Raw genomic sequence first — 20,037 nt, forward strand, 5'->3', positions numbered from 1 at the left:
CATGTTGCTGGTCCTTGAAGCAACTTGGTGGATTCTCTTCTTCATCATTTGGTCAAGTCCATCCCTCTCATCATCCTTGCAAAGTTGTGATGTTTCATTATCTTCATCCAAGCCGAGAGAAGGACCTTCACATGCAGCATCAGCTCACAGTGGAAATGGCATCTAATTCACCCATTACTTTCTTGGTGTTAGCAAAACAAGTCAAGATACAAGAATAAGTTATATGCATAATCAATCTAGAGAGCTCTATGTAGTTTGTGAAGGGCCCCATAATAAACCTTCTCTCCAACATGTCCCCCATGAACCATCACTTTTATGGCCTTCACAAAGATTTCTTTTGTTTATTTTTATTTTTATTTTTTGGTTTTGTGGCATCTCTGAATTTTATGATTGTGTATACCATATTTTTCCTCTTGAATTATTTTGTATTCTTGTTAGTAATGTGTATTAATTATTTTGGAATGCTTGGTTGATGAAACAAATAATGTCTTGTTGATGCACAAATATGATATCTACTTAACATCTATTTTTTTTTTATTTTTTATTTATAAAAAATTATGTGTTGCTGCAAAAGCTTACAAAATATTATCAAATAGATCCAAATCATCCCCGCATATGATTTCTTGTTCATTGTTTTGGAATGTTAATGTGACGAAAGAAATAATAGTACGACAAAATCTCTCCGATTTAATATTTACATTTTTATTTTTAAAATAACTATCACTCAATAAAAATAGCAAAACTCACCAAATTATAAGAATGAACCCAATTCATCCCCTCCTATGATTTCATATTTATTGTTCACCACTTACCCTTCTCGAAACAAAATTCACCTTTTACCAAAGCCAAATTAAGGTAGATTTGTGATTTATCTATATGAAAATTAAAATAAAATTACAAATCATAAATTTTAGATTTTGTTTTTCCCATCACGACCGTCCATTATTTCTCATCCGTTCGTTCATTGATGGAATTGATCTGTCCGCGTGGGCTCCACACGATTTGCGTCGGAATTCTGACGCTACCTCTGCCCGCATTCCTCGCTATAAATCCCCCCACATCTTGCCATTTGGTCCGAAAGAGCGAGTGAGCGAGCGGGCGAGAGAGCAGCGGCAGCAGTAGCAGCAGCGGTAGACCGAAGGGAGAAGAAAGAGGAGCGGTTTTTGGAGAGGAAAGGGGAGTGAAGATGTCGTGGCAAGCATACGTGGATGACCATCTCATGTGCGAGATCGACGACATGCAGCTCACGGCCGCCGCCATCCTCGGCCTTGACGGTAGCGTCTGGGCCCAGAGCGCCACCTTCCCACAGGTATGAGTTCTCCTCCATCGTCGCTTGACCTATTCCTGTGTTGTTGACGGATCAGATCCCCGCTCCCTTGGGTCCTGCACTCCTCATTTGTGTGTGGTTGCGTGGGATCGATTGTTTCTGTCCAGTAGCCTCCTTGTTCGATTTGAGAGATCTGATGGTTCACAGAAAGAAATCAAAAAAATGGAATTATGTTTATCCTAATGAGTTATTCATTCATTTTTATTGTTCTTTTAGGATTTTGTTCTGGTTGTCGCTTGGTGGTCGGGGGTTTTAGTCTCGGAACCTATGGATCAAAAAAGAAAAAAAAAAAAAAAAAAGATCTCACCTTGATGTCTTCCCTTATTGTTTTTAGCCCTTTCTTTTCTTTCTGGAGTGGGTCGGATTGTATGAAAGAGATTCCAGCTTGCATGCCGTAAAATCGGATGCACCCTTTATTTATTGTCTTTTTTAGATGTTTTCTGCCGCGGAACTATGGCCCTGTTTATTCATCATAAATTCGATTTACACCAATTTGATATTGCCTATTGGCGAGAAGGAAAAAAAGAAATTAATTCTAACTTGTTGGTGAATCCATCAACATAATAGTTGTAGAATAATTAGGTGGTGGGTAAGCAGCAGCAATTGATGGAGGTGAGTTTAATGATTAAGCGTTGTTTAGCGTGGGCCACCATCTGGGGGCTTCAATCTACACTTCCAATCACATGGGACTGTGAGATCTTTTGCTTTTGATCGTGTATATTGTGACCTAGGGTCAGTTGATGATGGATGGATTACAGGCATATATCTTTTGGGATGTGATAGAATGGTAGGACACATGCTTTTGCATGCATTGCCAGCAGTAGGTATTCTCTGAAAGTTATGATTTTGCAGTTCCCTCTTGATCATTAAGTAATCAACAGATCATTTATCTATGTAACTAATATACACATTTTCTTTGACTATTTTTCCTATGCTTTCTGATTGTTGAATTCACTATTGTTCTGTTATCGTGATATTAAAAATGGCATCCTTATTAAACAATTTCTTGATCTTAATGTTTGGTGTGACTAATGAACTCTGTTTTGCCGTTGTCACATGAAACCCGAGCTTAGTCCCCAAATTTGAAGTGAGACAATGGTTATATGACCACTAACTTGCTGTTATGGTTTTCTACACATGAATTCGCTACTCTTGCCTTGAATATACTTCTTATATATGTCCTTCTGTCTATGTGTTACAAGGAATCTTCATTTGGTGATATATGTCAACAAATTTATGCGTCTTAAAGACTACTAACTTCTACATGTCATTCATCTGTCAGGAGAAACTTAATTTAATTTTGTATGATGTTATTGAGTTGTCACATTACTTTTTGTTTTGCCATGTTACATAATAAACAACATTTAGCTGCCACTTGGTGCATATTTATCTTATTAGTACTTAAGATATTCCAATATGGATTATTCTTGTAAATTATATGTGGCATATCGTGGAACAGCAAAATTCACTTATTCTAGTTTTGTTAATCCGACTTTTAAAATAGCTGGAGAAAAGGGAAGAAGAAAGAATAATGTAAGGTACCCTTTTTTCTGTTCCTCTTGTTTTCTATGGTTAGAGGCGGGGTTGGGAAAAAAATAGTGAATAATCAGTTTTCTGGATTTTATATGGACGGTTAAGTGGCTCCTTTTCCTTGACTGCCAGCATATTTAAACATGATAATGTACATGGTCATGGTTCTATGGAGTTTTTTTTTCTTGTCTTATTTTTTGTATTATTATGGTTCTATGGTTCTATGGAGTTCTATGGAGTTTTTTCTATATATATTGCATATATCATCTGTTGATGAGTTGCCTTCTCAATACAGTTAAAACCTGAAGAGATTACTGCAATAATGACTGACTTTGAAGAGCATGGTTCCCTTGCACCAACTGGATTATATCTTGGCGGGATAAAGTACATGGTTATCCAAGGCGAGCCAGGTTCTGTAATTCGAGGGAAGAAGGTCAGTGATCCATTAGTTATCTATGAGCTAAAATACTTTTGCAGTTTGTTAGACTCATAATATTCATTTAAGTCTTTTAACTATGACCTCCAATAATATACTAGGTCTTAAATGCCACAAAGAATTTACACAATCTGACATTTAAAGATGTGTACTTGGGCATTTCTTGTCTAAGGAGTTATAGTTGATTATCATGATTAGACCTGTTTTTGTGTGTGTTTGTAGGAAAGTTTTGGTAGTCAATGATGGATATCTCTCAACTGGTTTACATAGCAAACTTGTAGTGCTTTAATTGGTTTGACCAAGTATATTCTTAAACTTTAGAGGAGATCTATTACCTATCTAACTATGACATACGTGTATCCGAGCAGTTGCCTTCTTTCTTTAAAATCTTCAAGTTGGTATTTTGGCGGGGTGGAACTTGTAGCTGTATACTTTGGTTTGATAAGTTAGCAATCCTGGATGCCATGTTTTCTTTAGATGGTCAAGTGGAATGAAGCTACTCTTTTTTCTATGGTGAAATGTCTTGATTTCATAACTCAAATTAATTTGTATTGCCATGTTCCATAATCAGATTCATTTTGAAATCTTGTATAGTATCATTAACTTCTTGTACCACTGGCTAATCAAAGCTTTTGTATAGTATCAATGACTTGATCTTGAATTCTCTGTTTGACTTGACTTTCAGGGTGCTGGTGGTGTCACCATCAAGAAGACCAATCTGGCTTTGATAATTGGTATATATGAAGAGCCGATGACTGGTGGCCAGTGCAGCATGATTGTCGAGAGGCTTGGTGATTATCTTTATGATCAGGGTTTTTGAATTTGGTATCGATGCATTGGATCTTCTTATTTTGGTATTCCGTGAATGAGCTTGCAACGTACCTAATCATCTTGAACTCAATTTGGAAATTTATCAGAAGTCTTGTTGGTCTAGTCTGTTGGCATGGTATGTAAGTTACGTGACTTTTATCCGTTTCATTTATCATGCTGAGGTCGTCTATATTCTCAGACAAGTTTCCTGGAAGTTTGATGTAGATTTGACATATATGTGCATGGCTAATGTGGTACCTTTATAGTATTCTGGCACTGCTCTTGGTTTGGCATGTCCATGAATGCAAAATGTGTTGCTAATTATGATTCTTAGTGTGTATTCATTAAGAGATGCAATCTATAAATGAGAAGAAAAAAAATGGATTGCTTATGCAATATGGTAGATTGTTGGTGTTCTCCCCAGTTGACAGGTTTCTGATCAATCAAAAATAAAACTAGGATTATTAGCATAGCCAGAGTGATATTTGTCAAAGCTAGCAAGATGGATGCTAAGACTAATGTATGGTTGGTTCCATACTAGTTTTCAAACTAATGTATCGTACTACTTCCAGGGTCTGATATTTATCTTGTTGATCACTAGATTATACTTTGAAAAATGCTCTTTATGTTATATATATATATGCCAAATTAAGCTCATGTCTGCTATAGATCTAAGAGACCAAGTAACATGTCCTGGTTCTCTTCTGAACTGTTCTATTGTGTCCCAAATCAAAAATATAATAATCTTTACAGTTTGCAGTAAAAAGGTAGGGTATAGGTGCATTCTCTGTAGGTCTGGAGCAAGGGATTATGCAAGGATTGGACCTGCAGTGTTTACTATACTCAAGTGTTGTTTGTGCTAGAAGAGCTACAACAACAAAAATAATGGGCAGTAACTTTTACATTTGACAGAAAGGATGAACTTTATATGTAAATTCACAGCATTCTGGTCAGTAACAGTTATTTTCTAAGAACATGATAGAGAACTACATCTGCTTGGCTGTTGTATACCCACATTATCATCATCACAGACAGCAGGAGCAGAAATAATTGCTGGCAATTGTTGGGCAAGGAATCATGATCTTGTACAAAATGACCACCAGACAACCACATTGACAAGCATCAACAGTGCAGCCCAATGGGACTCTCTTCATCTTGTGCTTTCATCAGAAGAGGAGGTTAAAAATGAATAGAATTGCTGTATATGTTTTAAGTCAATAGAGTCTGATGATTTAAATTGCTTCCCTACAAGTAGAAATCACATGAATTCCATTATCATTCAGAAGACTGTCTGCGAGCCTGAGGTTGAGATAATTATCATCAAGTAAAACACCACTACATTTTGTGGACTGCATGCATTCCCCCACAGAATCTTACCCTACCCAACTTTGATCTCCGATTTAACGATAAAAGGAGGAACTCTATTTAATTCTAGCTATAATCTTGATTGATAGTTCTCAAGGTTTGAATGGTTCATTGCTTGAAATTAGAACTCCGAAGAGACTAGCATGATCAGACATTTGGTTTGCTTTTTTTTGACATCAACAAATTGCAGCAGCTTTTGTACGGCAGAGGTCATTACTCACCTTATTTACTGCATCAGTTTAGTGGGCACCAATATATCATGAAGAGACTTTGGGACCTCTCACCTTCAGGATTGAGATTCTTGAACTTGGTGGTCCAGAAATGGAGAGAATCCTCTTCGTCAGCTCTCACTATAAGCTTCTGTTGTGTGGCAAACCCTCTCTCTCTCTCTCTCTCTCTCTCTCTCTCTCTCTCTCTCTCTCTGGGTCTGACCGACACTGGGAACTGTGCAGGAGCGGGGGTGTGTCAGCCATATCTCTCCCGGAGGACAGCTTCTGTGCTCCTGTTGCGTGCCCAGAGATGAGTCCTGGTCAAGTTGCCATGGCCACCCAGCCACTGCATTGCATCATGAGAGCACAGTTTAAAGATAAGCTGTCGTGGAGACAAGAGTTCTCCTCGGAGTGAGCATTTCACTTGGGGAGATAAGGCAAAAATGATGCGAAGGTTGGGCCCTTCTCGCCTTCAAGAGAGGAGGGGACGATTGACTGGACGAAGTTTAGGACAGAGTGACCGGAGGAGGGAATATGCCGGTCTGTGCCTGCACAGTGCGCACACTTCCAAACATTCACCAATTAAATCGATCACAAACGACTGCCGAAAAGAAACTTGGAACAGATTCTCATGATCTCCATGCTCGGTCATCTGCACGTCTGAACTCCCACTCGATCTCTCTCTCCCTCTGTTGCAGTGTAAGCGTCAGATTTGACCTGTCCGACCAAGAAAAAGGATGATGTCTGCTGATTCGATACTCTCTGAGATCCGTTAGTTCATGATCTGTTGCTATCAATAATGCAGAAACACAGAGGCAACAAACCAAGAGCTCGAAGAAAGTCATCAATGGAGCGTGGGAATCCAATCACTCATCGACATGTTTGGCAAAGCGGTACGTCAGAGAGGTAAAGTTTCTTGGGCATTAGCCATGGACTGCAGTGTCTGGTCACGTAACTTTATCCACCATTCACGTAACTTTCTCCTCCCTTTAATGATGACAGCTACGTAGGAGATGTCACATCTTGTAGATGGAGCTGGGACATGTGGATCCCATCACATCAGATCGGTGAGACGTGAAATCATCGTCAAAGGTGATTCAACCGATCTAATATATATATATATATATATATATCCATTTCTTCCAACAATACAAAAACATGTGTGATCAGTGGCACAGTAATAAGTCTGTAATATTGCGAGTCCTTCAATGCTGAGTTATTTCTTGCTTTTTCTGAGAGAGACAGAGAGAGAAAGAGTCGATTCAGATATATCGGCATCATCGGACCGTTCCTACACCCCTACAATTCTGACCTCCGGCTGGATCTGTCGATATAAACTTCAAAGCAATCCTCCGCCTTGCCAGGGAAAAAGGAAAGATGATGGCATCTGTTGACTTACGACTATTCTGATCTATGGTTGACCTACATGAGCAAGAACAAGAATAATAATTTTCTTGACGTAGAAATAATCATGACATTCTATGAACAATCTCATCCAAAGTGTTCGCACAAACAGGAAAAGAGAACACAGGCAGAGGAAGAAGATAAGGTCATCTCTAGCCTTCCTCTTATTGACCTTACAGACTCCCTTGCATCACCACAGTCTCTGCAAGTAGATTTCCTTCTCTGTTTCCTTCCGTGGCTCCGAGGACCTGTCGAGCCTTTCGACCACTGCTCTCTTAAAGCTAAATGCCTCTTGGGCTTGAGGGCAGGATTTCTGCATTCCAACTCCACCCAAATTAGCCTTGACCTCCACGTTTACCTCGCCCAGAGGCTGTCTCTTTCTCGTCCTTGGATCTGGCAGGTGCTTCAGTGCACTGAGGTGCCTCAGCTTTGCCTTGGATGACTGCGTGCTTGCCATGTACTTGGGAGAGTCTGATACGTTCGCATACTGCCGAAGACCTCCCTCGCCACCGCGCACGCTCTTCGCCGGAGTGGCAGCCTCGTCGAAACCGGGTGCGGTCATGTATCTGGGTGTGCTGTGCGCGGTGGCTGAGAGCCGGCATTGCTCGCCGTTGACGCACCAGTCGTTATTCTCTTGGAAGTTCCGGCGGCTGGGGACAGAGATTCGTGCTGGAATTTGGCATGCGATTGGAGAGGAGGATGCGTGCAGAGGCAAGTCATCCGTCGGATCGGTAGCACAGGAAGTAGCAGCTCGACAGAAAGATCTCAACTTTGGATGGCATGTATCGATCTCGACGATCTTTGGGCTTCTGCTGAGGGTGGCAGTGTCAAGGCTGGTCGAGAGCCTCAACTGCTCGCCTCGGGTATCATTGATCCTTTCCTGTGATCAAAGGTTGAAGGAAGCTAAGCATCGTTAGCTCATGAGATCGAGCTGTGATCAGGAACTGTAACATACCGAGGATCTTCGACGGCGGAATTCAGCCGGTGGAAAGCATCTGTCATCTGGGAGAAGATCTCGAGATCTTGGCGCTCGAACAGTGGCCTGAGATCTGGCGAGAGCTTGAACGCTGTGAAGAGATGCAGCGGCTTGCTTACGAACAAGATAGCCTCTAACCAAGGCTTGCAATTTGACTAACCCCTTGAGAGCTCGCAGTGCTTTCCTTGCCTTCAAATGATGCAAAGGAAATCTTTAATTGTTACCATGCAAGGAACGTAGAATGGGAAGAACAGTAACGTAAAGCCGAGAAAGATGTATCGTCTATTGAATGAAATGTGAAACCAGAAAGATGAAGAGAATCAAAGAGGAATTGCTCGCAAAACAACTGAAGAAAGAAGCAGACGAAGAGGGAAAATAGAAGCACAACATAACAGCGAGAGAGAATCTTCACATGCATTTGGCTACCAAAACGACATGAAGTCAATAGATTCGTCACCAGGTATCCCCTGAATACTGTTTGGATCTTGACCGCCGCCAACCGAGCGGAGCCGAACGAGGTGGTGGCGCTCCCCCGGCTGGTGAGACGCACCATGGCCACCGCAGCCCGCGCCGCTGCAACCGCTGCATCGGCCGCAGCAGCGGTCGCGGCCGCCACGGCGATGGCGTGCTTGCTCTGCTCCTCCCCGCTCTGCTCATAGGACCTCAACCATGCCGCCATCGAAGCATTCTGGCCCGACGCAACATCGCCGGAGTCCCGCGACCTCCTAAAGCTCCATCTTTTCTTCTCTGTCCTCTCCTCGCCGCCGCAGCCGGGGCTGCCCTTCGTCTCCTTGTTCTCCTTACTGCCTCCCCAGAGGCTCCGCAGCCACCACGTCGCCCGACCCATCTCCCGGCTGTCGGAACCTACCAAACTCTCGCGGGATCACGAATCTGCTGCGTTGAGGTTCTGCAAAGAGAGAGAACATATATATAGAGAGAGAAAGATGCCTCTCTGAGGTGGTGAAAAGATCAAAACGCAGCGGTAGATGGGAAGTTCAAAGGAGAAAAGAACTCCGCATCAGAAGACAAAAGAATTACACAGGATTAAAGGGAGGGACGCAGGGGCAGGAAATGTAGGATTCCCCACCACCCGAGCCCATGGATCCAGTAGATACCGAGACACAAAACACAAGGTTGAAACATTAGAGAACGAAAATGACAGCAAAGAGGTAGGTCCGAGAGTGGGGAAGGGATCGGTAGATGATCTCAAATTCAAACAAGACATGAGTGGAGGAGGCTTTGCTGGTTGTCTACTTGTTAGCTTCAGCTGACTTGGGAGCTTTTGCTCGATAGATGGCGCGACGAAGTCGTGTCTTAACAGTCCTGTTGGTCTTATCAGATCCTAACATTTGTTGTCTCGGGACTCGGACATGAGTGCTAACGCTCTCGCTTCTGATTCTTCCGATAACGATGGCCAGAGGTGAGAGCAAAGCTAACCGCAACTGTAAATAGGAAGCTCAAAGAAGAAAAGAATGAATTTGTACCACAAAACTGAAGTTTCCATATTGTTATTCGAGATCGTAGATTATACGTACTGTATACAGATAGATAAACATCAACAATAGACTCCAAGCAAATCAAAATGAAGCAAAAGTTCAAATGACCAATCCAAATGACAGAGTTAGAATCCAACTCGAGATTCATTTGAACTTTTCCTGCTGACTGCTTCCTGCTGGAGGAACAAAGAAGGACAAGGTGAAGTTACTACAGTTATTGGAAGACAAAACACACATGAATAGCTCCTATCGGAAGTGGACAACTACAGGTAAAACCAACTTCACTTACAGAGGTTGCAGAAGGTTCAGTAACTCTCCGGAACATGCAACTCTTACCAGTGGAAACATTCATGCTGCAAGTAGTAAAGGTGGAAAAGCAATACTGCATCAATTAAAAAACAGAGGATGCCAAAGTTCTGCATCACAATTAAATGTATTTTGGATCTTAACATACATCCTTTGGTTTCTTTCAATTGTCTGGAATGTGAATTGTGGAGGAACAAGTATTGACACACACACATTAAGTGAAGTTAAATGCAGGGAGTTGAAACTCAATTACTTACCATGGCAGAACAGTGTAAGGTGACAAAAAGACTTGGTCCCCTGGAACAACACCATATTCTACAAATTTTCCAAAGAAACCAAAATTGCTACCATGACAAATCATATCCCTATATGCATAAGTCATGAATTAAAATTTTATAAAAAAATTACATTAAATTTTTTATTTGGATTTTGGATGTTATTGTAAGGATGTCTCTTTATATGATGAAGATCAGAATCTTGGAAGAAAAAAGAGAGAGAAAAGAAATCCATTGCCGCGACAAGCCGAGCCATGGCTTGCCGTCAGCGCATGTTTGTATCCTGCAGCAATTTGGTCGGCGGCGTGTGGTGGTAAACGGTCAAGCAAATTCGCTCGAGGATAAGAGAGACAGAGGGATGTTGGAAGAGAATAAAAGAGAGAAAAGGAAGAAAGGAAAGAATAAGAAACAAAAAAAGGGTGCGATTTGCTGTTTTGTGAGAGAAGTGGGAAAAGAAAACAGTTTGCTGCAACGCAGTAAAAGATGCGAATGCGAGGAAGAAGAGAGTGGGGAAGAAGAGGACAGTGGTGGCGCCCGGGCGAGCGTGACACCGTGCGACACACAGAACAGAAGGAGAAAGGCTTAGAGGGAAAAAGAAAAAGAGAGAAAATTTTATTGCAAGAGGGTTAATAGGAAGGACAAAGATGTTATAAAAAGCTTAGTTGTATGTGATGTTAATCATATTAGCATTTTAAAATATTATATTTTTATATGATTATTAATTGGTACTTTTTATATTATTTGGGAGACTAAGAAGGATTTTTTTTATTGGTATATGAAATACTTTGTTATTTCAAAGTATTGAAATTGAATATGTATGTCTGTTTTGTAAATATTATTTAAAATAAGTATTGGCTTGCAAATTATTTTATGATTTAAAATACCATGAAATTATTTTACAAAATCAATTCTGAAAAAAAATTTGCTATATGTTTCTGTGAAATATTTTGTAAAGGTCCATTCAAAATTTTAACATATGATATGTGATATTTTATTTGTCTGTTTGGTATGGCTATGATTTGGACATTATCAATATGAGTTAAATATTGATATTTGTCTAAAAACTTTTTTTTTTTTACCTTATCACATCAATAAATGTGTTACCTATGGGGTCAAACATGATTAATCATAGCCATTGTTACTAAAATAATATCTATATTGACCTTAGCTATGTATATATTGTTTAAAAAAATATATTTAAAATATGTTATTTTGGAACAAAAAAAATAGATTATTTAAAAAATATTTTATTATAAGCATATGATTTGCGCAATATATGAAGTTTAGTTTTGTTTAACTAATGTTATGATTTTTTTTATAAATAAGTTATTATAAGTTTTGCTAAGAAGTTTATTTTCTTATATCAATTTTACTGGTTTAGCTAATGCTATGATTTTTTTTTATAAATAAGTGATTTATAGGTTTCGCTAAGAAGTTTATTTTCTTCTATCAATTTTAATGGTACTTGAGTTATTAGTATTTTCTGGGCTATTGTTTGCTCATCCTCTTGTTGTTTAAAATTTTCAAATGAAAGGAGCAAGTCATAAGTTGATATTAAAGTATTTAATTTAATTATTTATTATCATATGGATTTGGATATTCTGAGTGAATAAGTAAGATCGATGATAAAATTTTACTTATGTAAATTTGGGATCATAAGTGATTTGTATCGATTTTGACCTTATTTTTCTCATAAAAAAAATTTATTAGAATTACCATGTTGTATCACTCCTGACTTTCTATTGGGTTGAGAGTATTCCAGTTTTGACATGATAAGTTCTTTATCCACAAGTTATCATAAAAATAAATGAGACAAAAAAAGATTTGATCCTAAAAACATGCCACTAAGACAAAAACTTGTTGAACAAATGAACATGGTGGAGATGGTTGTCAACATCTTGAGTAGAACAAGAATAACATAGACTAGCTAATAAATAGTAAATAACATAAGTTTTTTTTAGAAAGATAAAGTTCAACATGGATTTGCAAGAAGAATATACATTCATGGTCAAAGTTCTCACGTAACAATGTAATTATTTCTAGAGCTTAGAAAGGTCGTTCTAGTTGAGATTTAAATTATATCTTTGAAAAACTTTTTTAATTATTTTTTAAATAAGTTAATTAGATATGGTCTTTGAGATAAAGGTCGTGTTGAATCTCGGATTTTGATGATAAAGTCAATTGTAAATTGTTTGATCTAATCTATATATTGAGAAAAGTGTGCAGGATTAACTACGATAGCAATACGACATAAAGCAGGAGTTGTGCCGGAGTAAAGATCAATATCTCGTTCGGAGTTCAAGAGTTCGTCGGAAGTTCGGCCGAAACCAATCGAGAAGTCCAAGAGCTTGCCAAAGAAGCTCGTCGGAACTCGCGAAGAAGATTGTTCTAGGAGCTTGCCAAAGAAGCTCATCGGAACTCGCCAAGAAGATCGTCATAAAATCCAGGAGCTTACCGGGAGTCCGCCGGAACATTGCCAAGAGTTCGTTGGATATTCGCCGGAAGATCGTCGAAAGCACGCTAGAAAAGCAATTGACGTTCTGGAACAAGAAGACTTTGATGATGTCTTAGTTATTGTAATTAGATCATAACTTAAGTTAGGATTGGGAGGTAATCTCACTAACTTAATTAGAACCAACTGTGCCCTTAACAGGGCTGAATTGGGTCGAATTGAGCAGCCAATTCAGCCCTTGAAAATATGGTCGATAGTGGCATCGCTAGGGTCAACGGTGGCACCGCCTAGAAAGTAGTGCCCTAGGATTTCTGGGCAGTGGTACTACCCAGACCGGATAGTGGTACTACCGGTAGTAAATGCTACCAACGGTGGTACCGCCAGCAGTAAATGTTGCCAGTGGTGGTACCGCCCCTGTTCGACGGTGGTATCGCCAGAGCTCGGTCTCCGAGCTCTATCAGGTGGTGGTACTGCCCAGTAATGACGGTGGTATAGCTAGTACCCCGAAAATCCAAGATGAGAGACTTTTTTGTTCCATTTTTGAAGCCATTGAGGCCTATAAATACCTCACCATTTTCTATATAAAAGGGCACCTAAGTGTGATTATAATATTGAATCTTTGGGGTATAAAAGTGCTACAATTTTTCTCCTCCCTCTCTTAACTTTGTTACCATTCAAGAAAGAGGAGTAAAGCTTGTGAGGGTTATCTCCTAAACCCGACAAAAGGAGAAAGTGTTGTAAAAGTGATTGGCCTTCGCCTATTGAAGGAAGACCTTTAGTGGACGTTGGTGACCTCGACGGAGGAGGAATCCGAAAATGGATATAGGTCACATTGACCGAACTATTCTAAATTCTGGTTTGCATTTCCTTTTGTATAATTTACTTTAACTGCAAATCATTTCATGGCAAACTGCTTCTTCTCCTCTTGATTTCATTACAATTACGCTATCATATGTTCAAATTATTATTTTTCCAAATCGATTTCAATCGAACGTACAAAATAGTTTTCGAAATCGAAGAATTTTTTATTACACTAATTTACCCCCCACCCCATAGTGCTGCTTTTGATCCTAATAGGTCGCTTAGTTGAAATTATTATTTTATATCTATAAATATATAACATACCCCCCCCTATAGTGCTGCTCTTGATCCTAATAGGTCGCTTAGTTGAAATTATTATTTTATATCTATAAATATATAACATAGATCCATCCCCATGTAAATGTTTAAGCCTATAGGTCTTAAATAAAAAATAATTCAAGATCTTATAAATATTTTCTCTTTTAAAAGTTTAATATAGTTTTTTTTTTACTTTCACCTTGATTTTTTCTTCTTCTATTTGGCTTCATGCTATTAATATATTGTTACTACTATTTGAGAAAGAGTTACACTTGTATGTGATCTTTCCTTTTTTTTTCATATGATATCATAGCAAAAAAATATTAATCTATATTTGAAGATCTTCTTAATGAAGATGATAAAAATTTTTTGACTATGGATTATAATAATTGAGTTGGTGGATCTAGTATTGAACTTTTCGATCAATCTAACTACAAAATCTAAAAGATTTATTTATAGTCCAATCTTATATGGAAAAATCTATAGGATATAGTTAGTGAAAACATAATAATAGCACCTAATACGACAAATGAAGATAGTTGGAGGATATTAAATGTAAAAGCTGAATTAATGTTCAAGAGATCTATTTCTATCTTAATGAATAACATTATTTGTTACAAATTAGCTTCAGACATTTGAATCACTCTTGATGCATTACTCAATAAAATGAATATGACTCAAGTTTAGTATTTAAAGAACGATTTAACAAATATTGTCCGATCTCTTAATTTCTTAGTACGTTTTAAATATAAAAAATTATATTAAAAGATATCACTCGATCCAAATGAATTTATTTTTAATGCATAAAAAAATATTATATTATTTATGATCTTCGAAAAGAATATTTTTTATATTACATCTATTCGAGGTTGGGTATAACAACCATCTTTAATAGAGTTAGAAAATTTTTTTACTTCTCAAAAATCTTCAGCTTGTCAAATAATGAGAGCTTCTACTTCGTGAGAGATGAAAATGCCAATTTTACAAATAAGAAAATTGATAATGTTAAATATAAAGAAAAGAAAGATGATGATAATAGCAAGCCAGAGTCTTCTTTGAACAATGGTATAAATTGAAAGAACATCAAGTGTTATTAGTGTGAAATTAGATCATATCAAAAAAATTATCATGTTAAGATTAAAAGAGAAAATATTATAAATAAAGTAAATTATTTCAGTGCTATTGATGAAGATTGGGGTAAATATTTTATGGTTGAAGTTATTGAGTCTATGATATACATCAATTTAAAAAATGACTAGATAGTTGATTCAGGATATGATCATCATCTCATAAGCGATGATGTCAAATTCACTAATTTTTTTCAATACGAAAGCAATGATATAATTATTATGACAAATAATACTATTCACCAAGTGGAGAAAAAATATACCATCAAAATCGTAGATAAAAGTAATGATAATATTACATTAAAAAGGGTGTACCATGTTTGTGAAGAATTTTTTTATTATAAATATAATTAATATTAAAAATTATCTTCTTTTTATTTCTAATAAAATTAAAACTTATTCACAACATAAAAGAATTAAATGTAGATGTAATGCTAAAAGGTCAAAGATTTATATAATTTTGTCAACATCTAAATCTTATGTTGATGTTGATAGGATGATGATGCATCAATCTGACATGCTAGACTTGCTCTTATAATTTTTAAAATTAAATATTATAATACAAAAAATCTAGTTAATGGTCTTCCTAATCTTACTACTTCAGTAGTAATGAAGTTTGTAAAGGTAATTAATATGGCAAGGCACACAAGTTAACATTTTAATATATTACTTTCAAGGTGTAAAGTTTCCTTAGAGCTTTTTCATAGTGATCTAATGAACCTATTCAAATTCCATCTTATTCATATTCTTATGCTTCTCTTTATTAATGATTTTATAAGATTCACTTGGGTTATGAAGGAAAAATTAAGAGTTTAAGTTAACAGTTAAAAGTGTTATTGAAAGAAAATTTAAAAAGTTATGTACCAATAATAATGAGTTCACTTTTGATATATTCTTGTACTTTTACAAAGAGTATTACATAAAAAAGAACTCAAGTGCAAATACACTATAATAAAATAGTGTGGTAGAATAAAAGATTTGATATTTCGTAAGGAAGTTACCCAAAGCCTTATAGGCATAAGATATGACATGTATAATTTATATTATTAATAAAAATTTTCTTAGTCTAATCAATCTGAAATCTCCATATAAGCTCATGTTTGGTAAAAAATCAAGTGTTAATATTTCATAGTATTTGATTATCTATGTTATATTCATATACTAGACCCAAAAGAGAAACAAATGAAAGCCAAGAAATATATTTTTATTGGATATAATTAAAAGAAGAAATATTAAAAATATATGGATCCATATACACATATGTGATATCTCAAGATATTATGTTGAATGAAGTTTCTTCTTATTATCCTATACAAATAATTTTTTTTGAAAATATCAATCATAATAATGAAAATGATATATGTTCAAAACATATAGTTGAGTTTTCTTTGTCATCTAATGCTCATGTGAATTGTGGTTTATTTTCTTTCTTGTTTATATCTACCTATGGTAGAGAAAAATGATATAGGGAGTAATGATATTTATGGAGAGAAAATTTTAACATTGAAAAGATTAAAAAAAAAATTATCAAACTAGTACATTATAGCATATGTCACTACTTCTTTTCTGAACTAATTGATAATCTTAAGCTTAGATAAAGCCAAAGATGTTAAGAAGTGGGAGGAAGCCATAGAGGAAGAAATAAATGCTCCTTATAAAAATAAAACTTGTGATAAATCTTGTGTTAAAGCTTATAAATATAGATCTAATTACTTACCAATGAGTTACAAGGTAAAACATAAGTCAGATGAAAGTATGGATTATTATAAGGTAAGACTTATTAGAGGGGAGTTTTCTTTAAAATATGGAGAAGATTATAAGAAAACCTTTTAGTCCTATAGCCAATATGACATCTATTAAGACGGTGATTATTCTAGCAGTTAATTTTTTTTTTAAATTATAATATAATATTGAGAATATCTTCTTGTATGGTGAGATTGATAAGGATATTTATATGAAAAAACCATCGAGGCATACCTCTATTTTCAAACCAAATTATGCTTACAAACTCAAGAAAACCCTCTATAGGTTAAAAATTACTAAATACTTATATTTTTAAGTTTATTTTTCTTTTTTAATTCATATTCTAGCTTATTTATTAAAGAACAAGGAAGCTTACATATCATTATTCTTCTATATGTGCATAATATGATCATCACCGATAATGATGAAATAGATATTTCAAAGTTTCATGGTGATCTTTCTCTTTAGTTTAAAATGAAAGCCTTGAGGGTGATGAATACAAAAGAAGGTATATTTATCTCTCAAATAAGCTAAGCAAAGAAAATTATTGAAAAATTTAGAATTAACAAAAGTAAAAAGATTTCTACTCCACTTAATGTAAATATAAAGCTAAGTCATATTGATGATAAGGTTCTCTTCGACCCTCAATTTTTTTGTGATAGTCTTATCTACTTAATAATTACAAGATCAGATATTATATTTTTAGTTGATTATGTAAATCATTTTATGTGATATGTAAGGAAGTCACATCTTGATGCAACAAAGAAAATTTTAAGATATCTAAAACTTACCCTTGATTTAGGATTATTCTATAAAGACGCACATCTTGAATTGCTTAGTTAGTTGATATGAAAGATGATTTAGATAATCATAAATCCACTTGCTATATCTTTTCATATGGTTATACTTGTACCTTATGGTATAATAAGAAACAACAAACAACCTCCTTTTTCTATAATGAAAGTAGGATACAAGACTTCCTTGATCAAGAATATATATGGTTAAAGTGTTTGCTATCAAATTAATAAACTAACTATTTTATAATGTAATAATCAAGATGCTTTAAAATTACCTATAAATCTAATTTGTCATACAAGAACCGGGCATACTAAAATTGAATATCATTTCATCTCGGAAACAAATCATTAAAATCTTGGGGATTAAGAGCAAAAATAATATCATATATATTTTTACCAAATCTCTCTCCAATGGATTATTTAAAGATCTTCAAAACATAGACTTATATCTAACAATATACTTTAAGGAGGAATATTAGATTTTAAAGTGTATTTTTAATTTTTATTATTATCTTTTAAATAAGTTGATTAGATAAAGCCTTAAGAGATAAGACGGTTTAAATTATTATTATATATCTATAAATAGGTATCATACATATATATATATATATATATATATATATTCTTTTTTTCGTTTTCTCTTCTTATATTTGATTTGATTGATAAGCTAATAATACCTTATTACTATTATTTAAAAAAGAAATAGTGATCTATCCTGTCTCTGTTGAGACTTTTAGCTGCTACCCACCACCCCATGGACGCTTTTGGTACGCAGTTGGATCTCTCTTTCCGTCGTCCAATGAAGGAATAAAACACAGTCATCTATCATCAGCCACCGGTCAATCTATGGACACAGCAAACCAACACACTTCACAGGAGGATATCCTCTCTCACGTGATGCATGATGGGACACACATCTCAGAAGAACGCCGTCTCTTTCTCTGTACCCTTCCCCTCCGCTGAAGCAAACAAGGCCCGTCCCCTCCGCCGAAGCATACAAGGCTATCTCCCTTATGCAGAGCTGGAGCAAAGAAGTATGCATGGCTTCGTAGGTGAGTTTTCTGACACGTCTGGAGCTCTCGCAGACCTAAGGACACAATTGCCGTCGGTTCTGAGATAAGTCGGCCGTGGAAGTATGTGTTGGATAGGTTTATATAGTTTGAAAGATATGTTATATTAATTATATTTAAACTATTTTTTTTAAAAAAATTCTTTCAATAATCAATAGTTAATTTGGATTTTTTTTTTCCATAGACATTTAATCTATTTTTTTTACAACGAATATTTCTCGTTTTTTATGACAAATGAAGGGATATGCGATGTAATTCTTACAGCACTTATCACACAAAAAGAAATTGCTATCTAGATCTAATTTGTGGTTAAATCCAATTTGAGTTCAGCACTGCAAATGGAATCTGTGCGTCCTTTAGGAGCATCATTAAGTCTTCCATGTAATCTATAGATCATTTTATGATAGAGTTATATGGGTTTTCACTGATGTTGAGGATTTTCTCACAACCAAACACATTTCAACTATAATTTTTTTTTTGGGTGAAGCATTTTCTGCCCTCCCAAACAAAACAAAAGGAATGATGTTCATTATTGATACCTATTTCTAGTACAAATGGCTCCCAATTTATTGGAACCTCGTTACCAAGCAGTACGAGTACGTTAGCTTTCCAAACACAAAGGAAAATGATTTCCACTCTTCAGATTCTTTGTCATAAGAACACTGCAATTAGCAAATCAGCGGAATGCTTACAAACCTGTCACTAACATTCCTCAGTCATTTCCTCATGGTAGACATTTGCAACTCTCTTAGTTTGATTGACATGAGAAACTATAATTTGAGGATAACTGTGCAGCTACCACCACTGAGGCTTCTTATGTAGCTCTTCTTGGAATCTAATTCATGCTCGTCGAGGCTTCCTGAAAGTTGACCAACCTATAAAATGCAGAAAATAATTTCTATAGAATACATCAAAATATGATTTTGTTTTGATCCGCAAACAAGTTGTAGCATTCATATTTGATGTTTAACTGCAAGGTAAGTGAATGTGATAAGCAGTAAATGGGTCATAGATCTATTCAATATCCTTAACTTCAATAGAGATTACGTAAGATCGAAAACCTCATTGTATTATACATTTCGATTTAGATCAGACCAAATTCCATTCTATTTCTGATAGTAATCTGGCAGTCTCTGAAGTCCTGGATGAGACCAACTAACCTTCAATGTGGTTGGACTACATAAACTGGTAGCTGAAAATGCAGACCAAAGTTCCTTTCTTTTGCCCTTCTTGTGAAGAATTCAACGCACTTAAAACATTTGGTAAGAACTCCAAGAGTTTTAAGATGAATTTATCATCACCACACCAACTTCCAGTCAGACCTAAACTAACAGTCTCCTTGAAGGAGCAATAAGACTTGCATTCGAACCTGGAATTTCCCAAATGGTTCTTCAAAGTAAATGCTATTATGCCGCATCTTTTCTTTGCCCTCATTTACAAGTTCTGATCTAAAGTTAGTCTTCACATTGTAAGATTAAAACCTGAATAGTTCATCAGAACCTCACCCTTATTAGTTCCTCTATGCTCATCTTTCATATATGCAGCTCGTTGCATCTCTCTAATTCTAACACTCTTCCATAGTGATTCTAATTTGC

The 20,037-nt window shown here is 36.0% G+C and overlaps 2 protein-coding genes across 2 annotated transcripts; one reads left to right on the top strand and one right to left on the bottom strand.

Annotated features, from left to right (window-relative positions):
* The first annotated feature begins 1,065 nt into the window (after positions 1 to 1,065).
* LOC103984103 (profilin) lies at positions 1,066 to 4,371 on the top strand. Its single transcript, XM_009401532.3, has 3 exons — positions 1,066 to 1,309; positions 3,153 to 3,290; positions 3,979 to 4,371. The coding sequence occupies exons 1-3, from the start codon at positions 1,187 to 1,189 to the stop codon at positions 4,111 to 4,113; spliced, it is 396 nt and encodes a 131-aa protein (XP_009399807.2). The 5' UTR covers positions 1,066 to 1,186; the 3' UTR covers positions 4,114 to 4,371.
* Positions 4,372 to 7,106: 2,735 nt separating this feature from the next.
* On the bottom strand, positions 7,107 to 9,129 carry LOC103984104 (protein IQ-domain 26-like). Its single transcript, XM_009401534.3, has 3 exons — positions 8,515 to 9,129; positions 8,037 to 8,246; positions 7,107 to 7,961 (listed from the first exon to the last, which is right to left on the bottom strand). Exons 1-3 carry the CDS (start codon positions 8,902 to 8,904, stop codon positions 7,272 to 7,274), a joined length of 1,290 nt encoding a protein of 429 aa, XP_009399809.2. The 5' UTR covers positions 8,905 to 9,129; the 3' UTR covers positions 7,107 to 7,271.
* Positions 9,130 to 20,037: the final 10,908 nt, after the last annotated feature.

This window comes from Musa acuminata, chromosome BXJ2-5, assembly GCF_036884655.1.
Source record: "Musa acuminata AAA Group cultivar baxijiao chromosome BXJ2-5, Cavendish_Baxijiao_AAA, whole genome shotgun sequence".
Lineage (NCBI taxonomy): Eukaryota > Viridiplantae > Streptophyta > Magnoliopsida > Zingiberales > Musaceae > Musa > Musa acuminata.

Coding starts and splice junctions, on each gene's coding strand:
- LOC103984104 (XM_009401534.3), bottom strand. CDS start 8,904: ATGGGTCGGGCGACGTGGTGGCTGCGGAGCCTCTGGGGAGGCAGTAAG. Junction 8,247..8,514: donor CAGTATTCAGGGGATACCTG/GTGACGAATCTA, acceptor CATCATTTGAAG/GCAAGGAAAGCACTGCGAGC. Junction 7,962..8,036: donor TCCGCCGTCGAAGATCCTCG/GTATGTTACAGT, acceptor CTTTGATCACAG/GAAAGGATCAATGATACCCG.
- LOC103984103 (XM_009401532.3), top strand. CDS start 1,187: ATGTCGTGGCAAGCATACGTGGATGACCATCTCATGTGCGAGATCGAC. Junction 1,310..3,152: donor AGAGCGCCACCTTCCCACAG/GTATGAGTTCTC, acceptor TTCTCAATACAG/TTAAAACCTGAAGAGATTAC. Junction 3,291..3,978: donor CTGTAATTCGAGGGAAGAAG/GTCAGTGATCCA, acceptor CTTGACTTTCAG/GGTGCTGGTGGTGTCACCAT.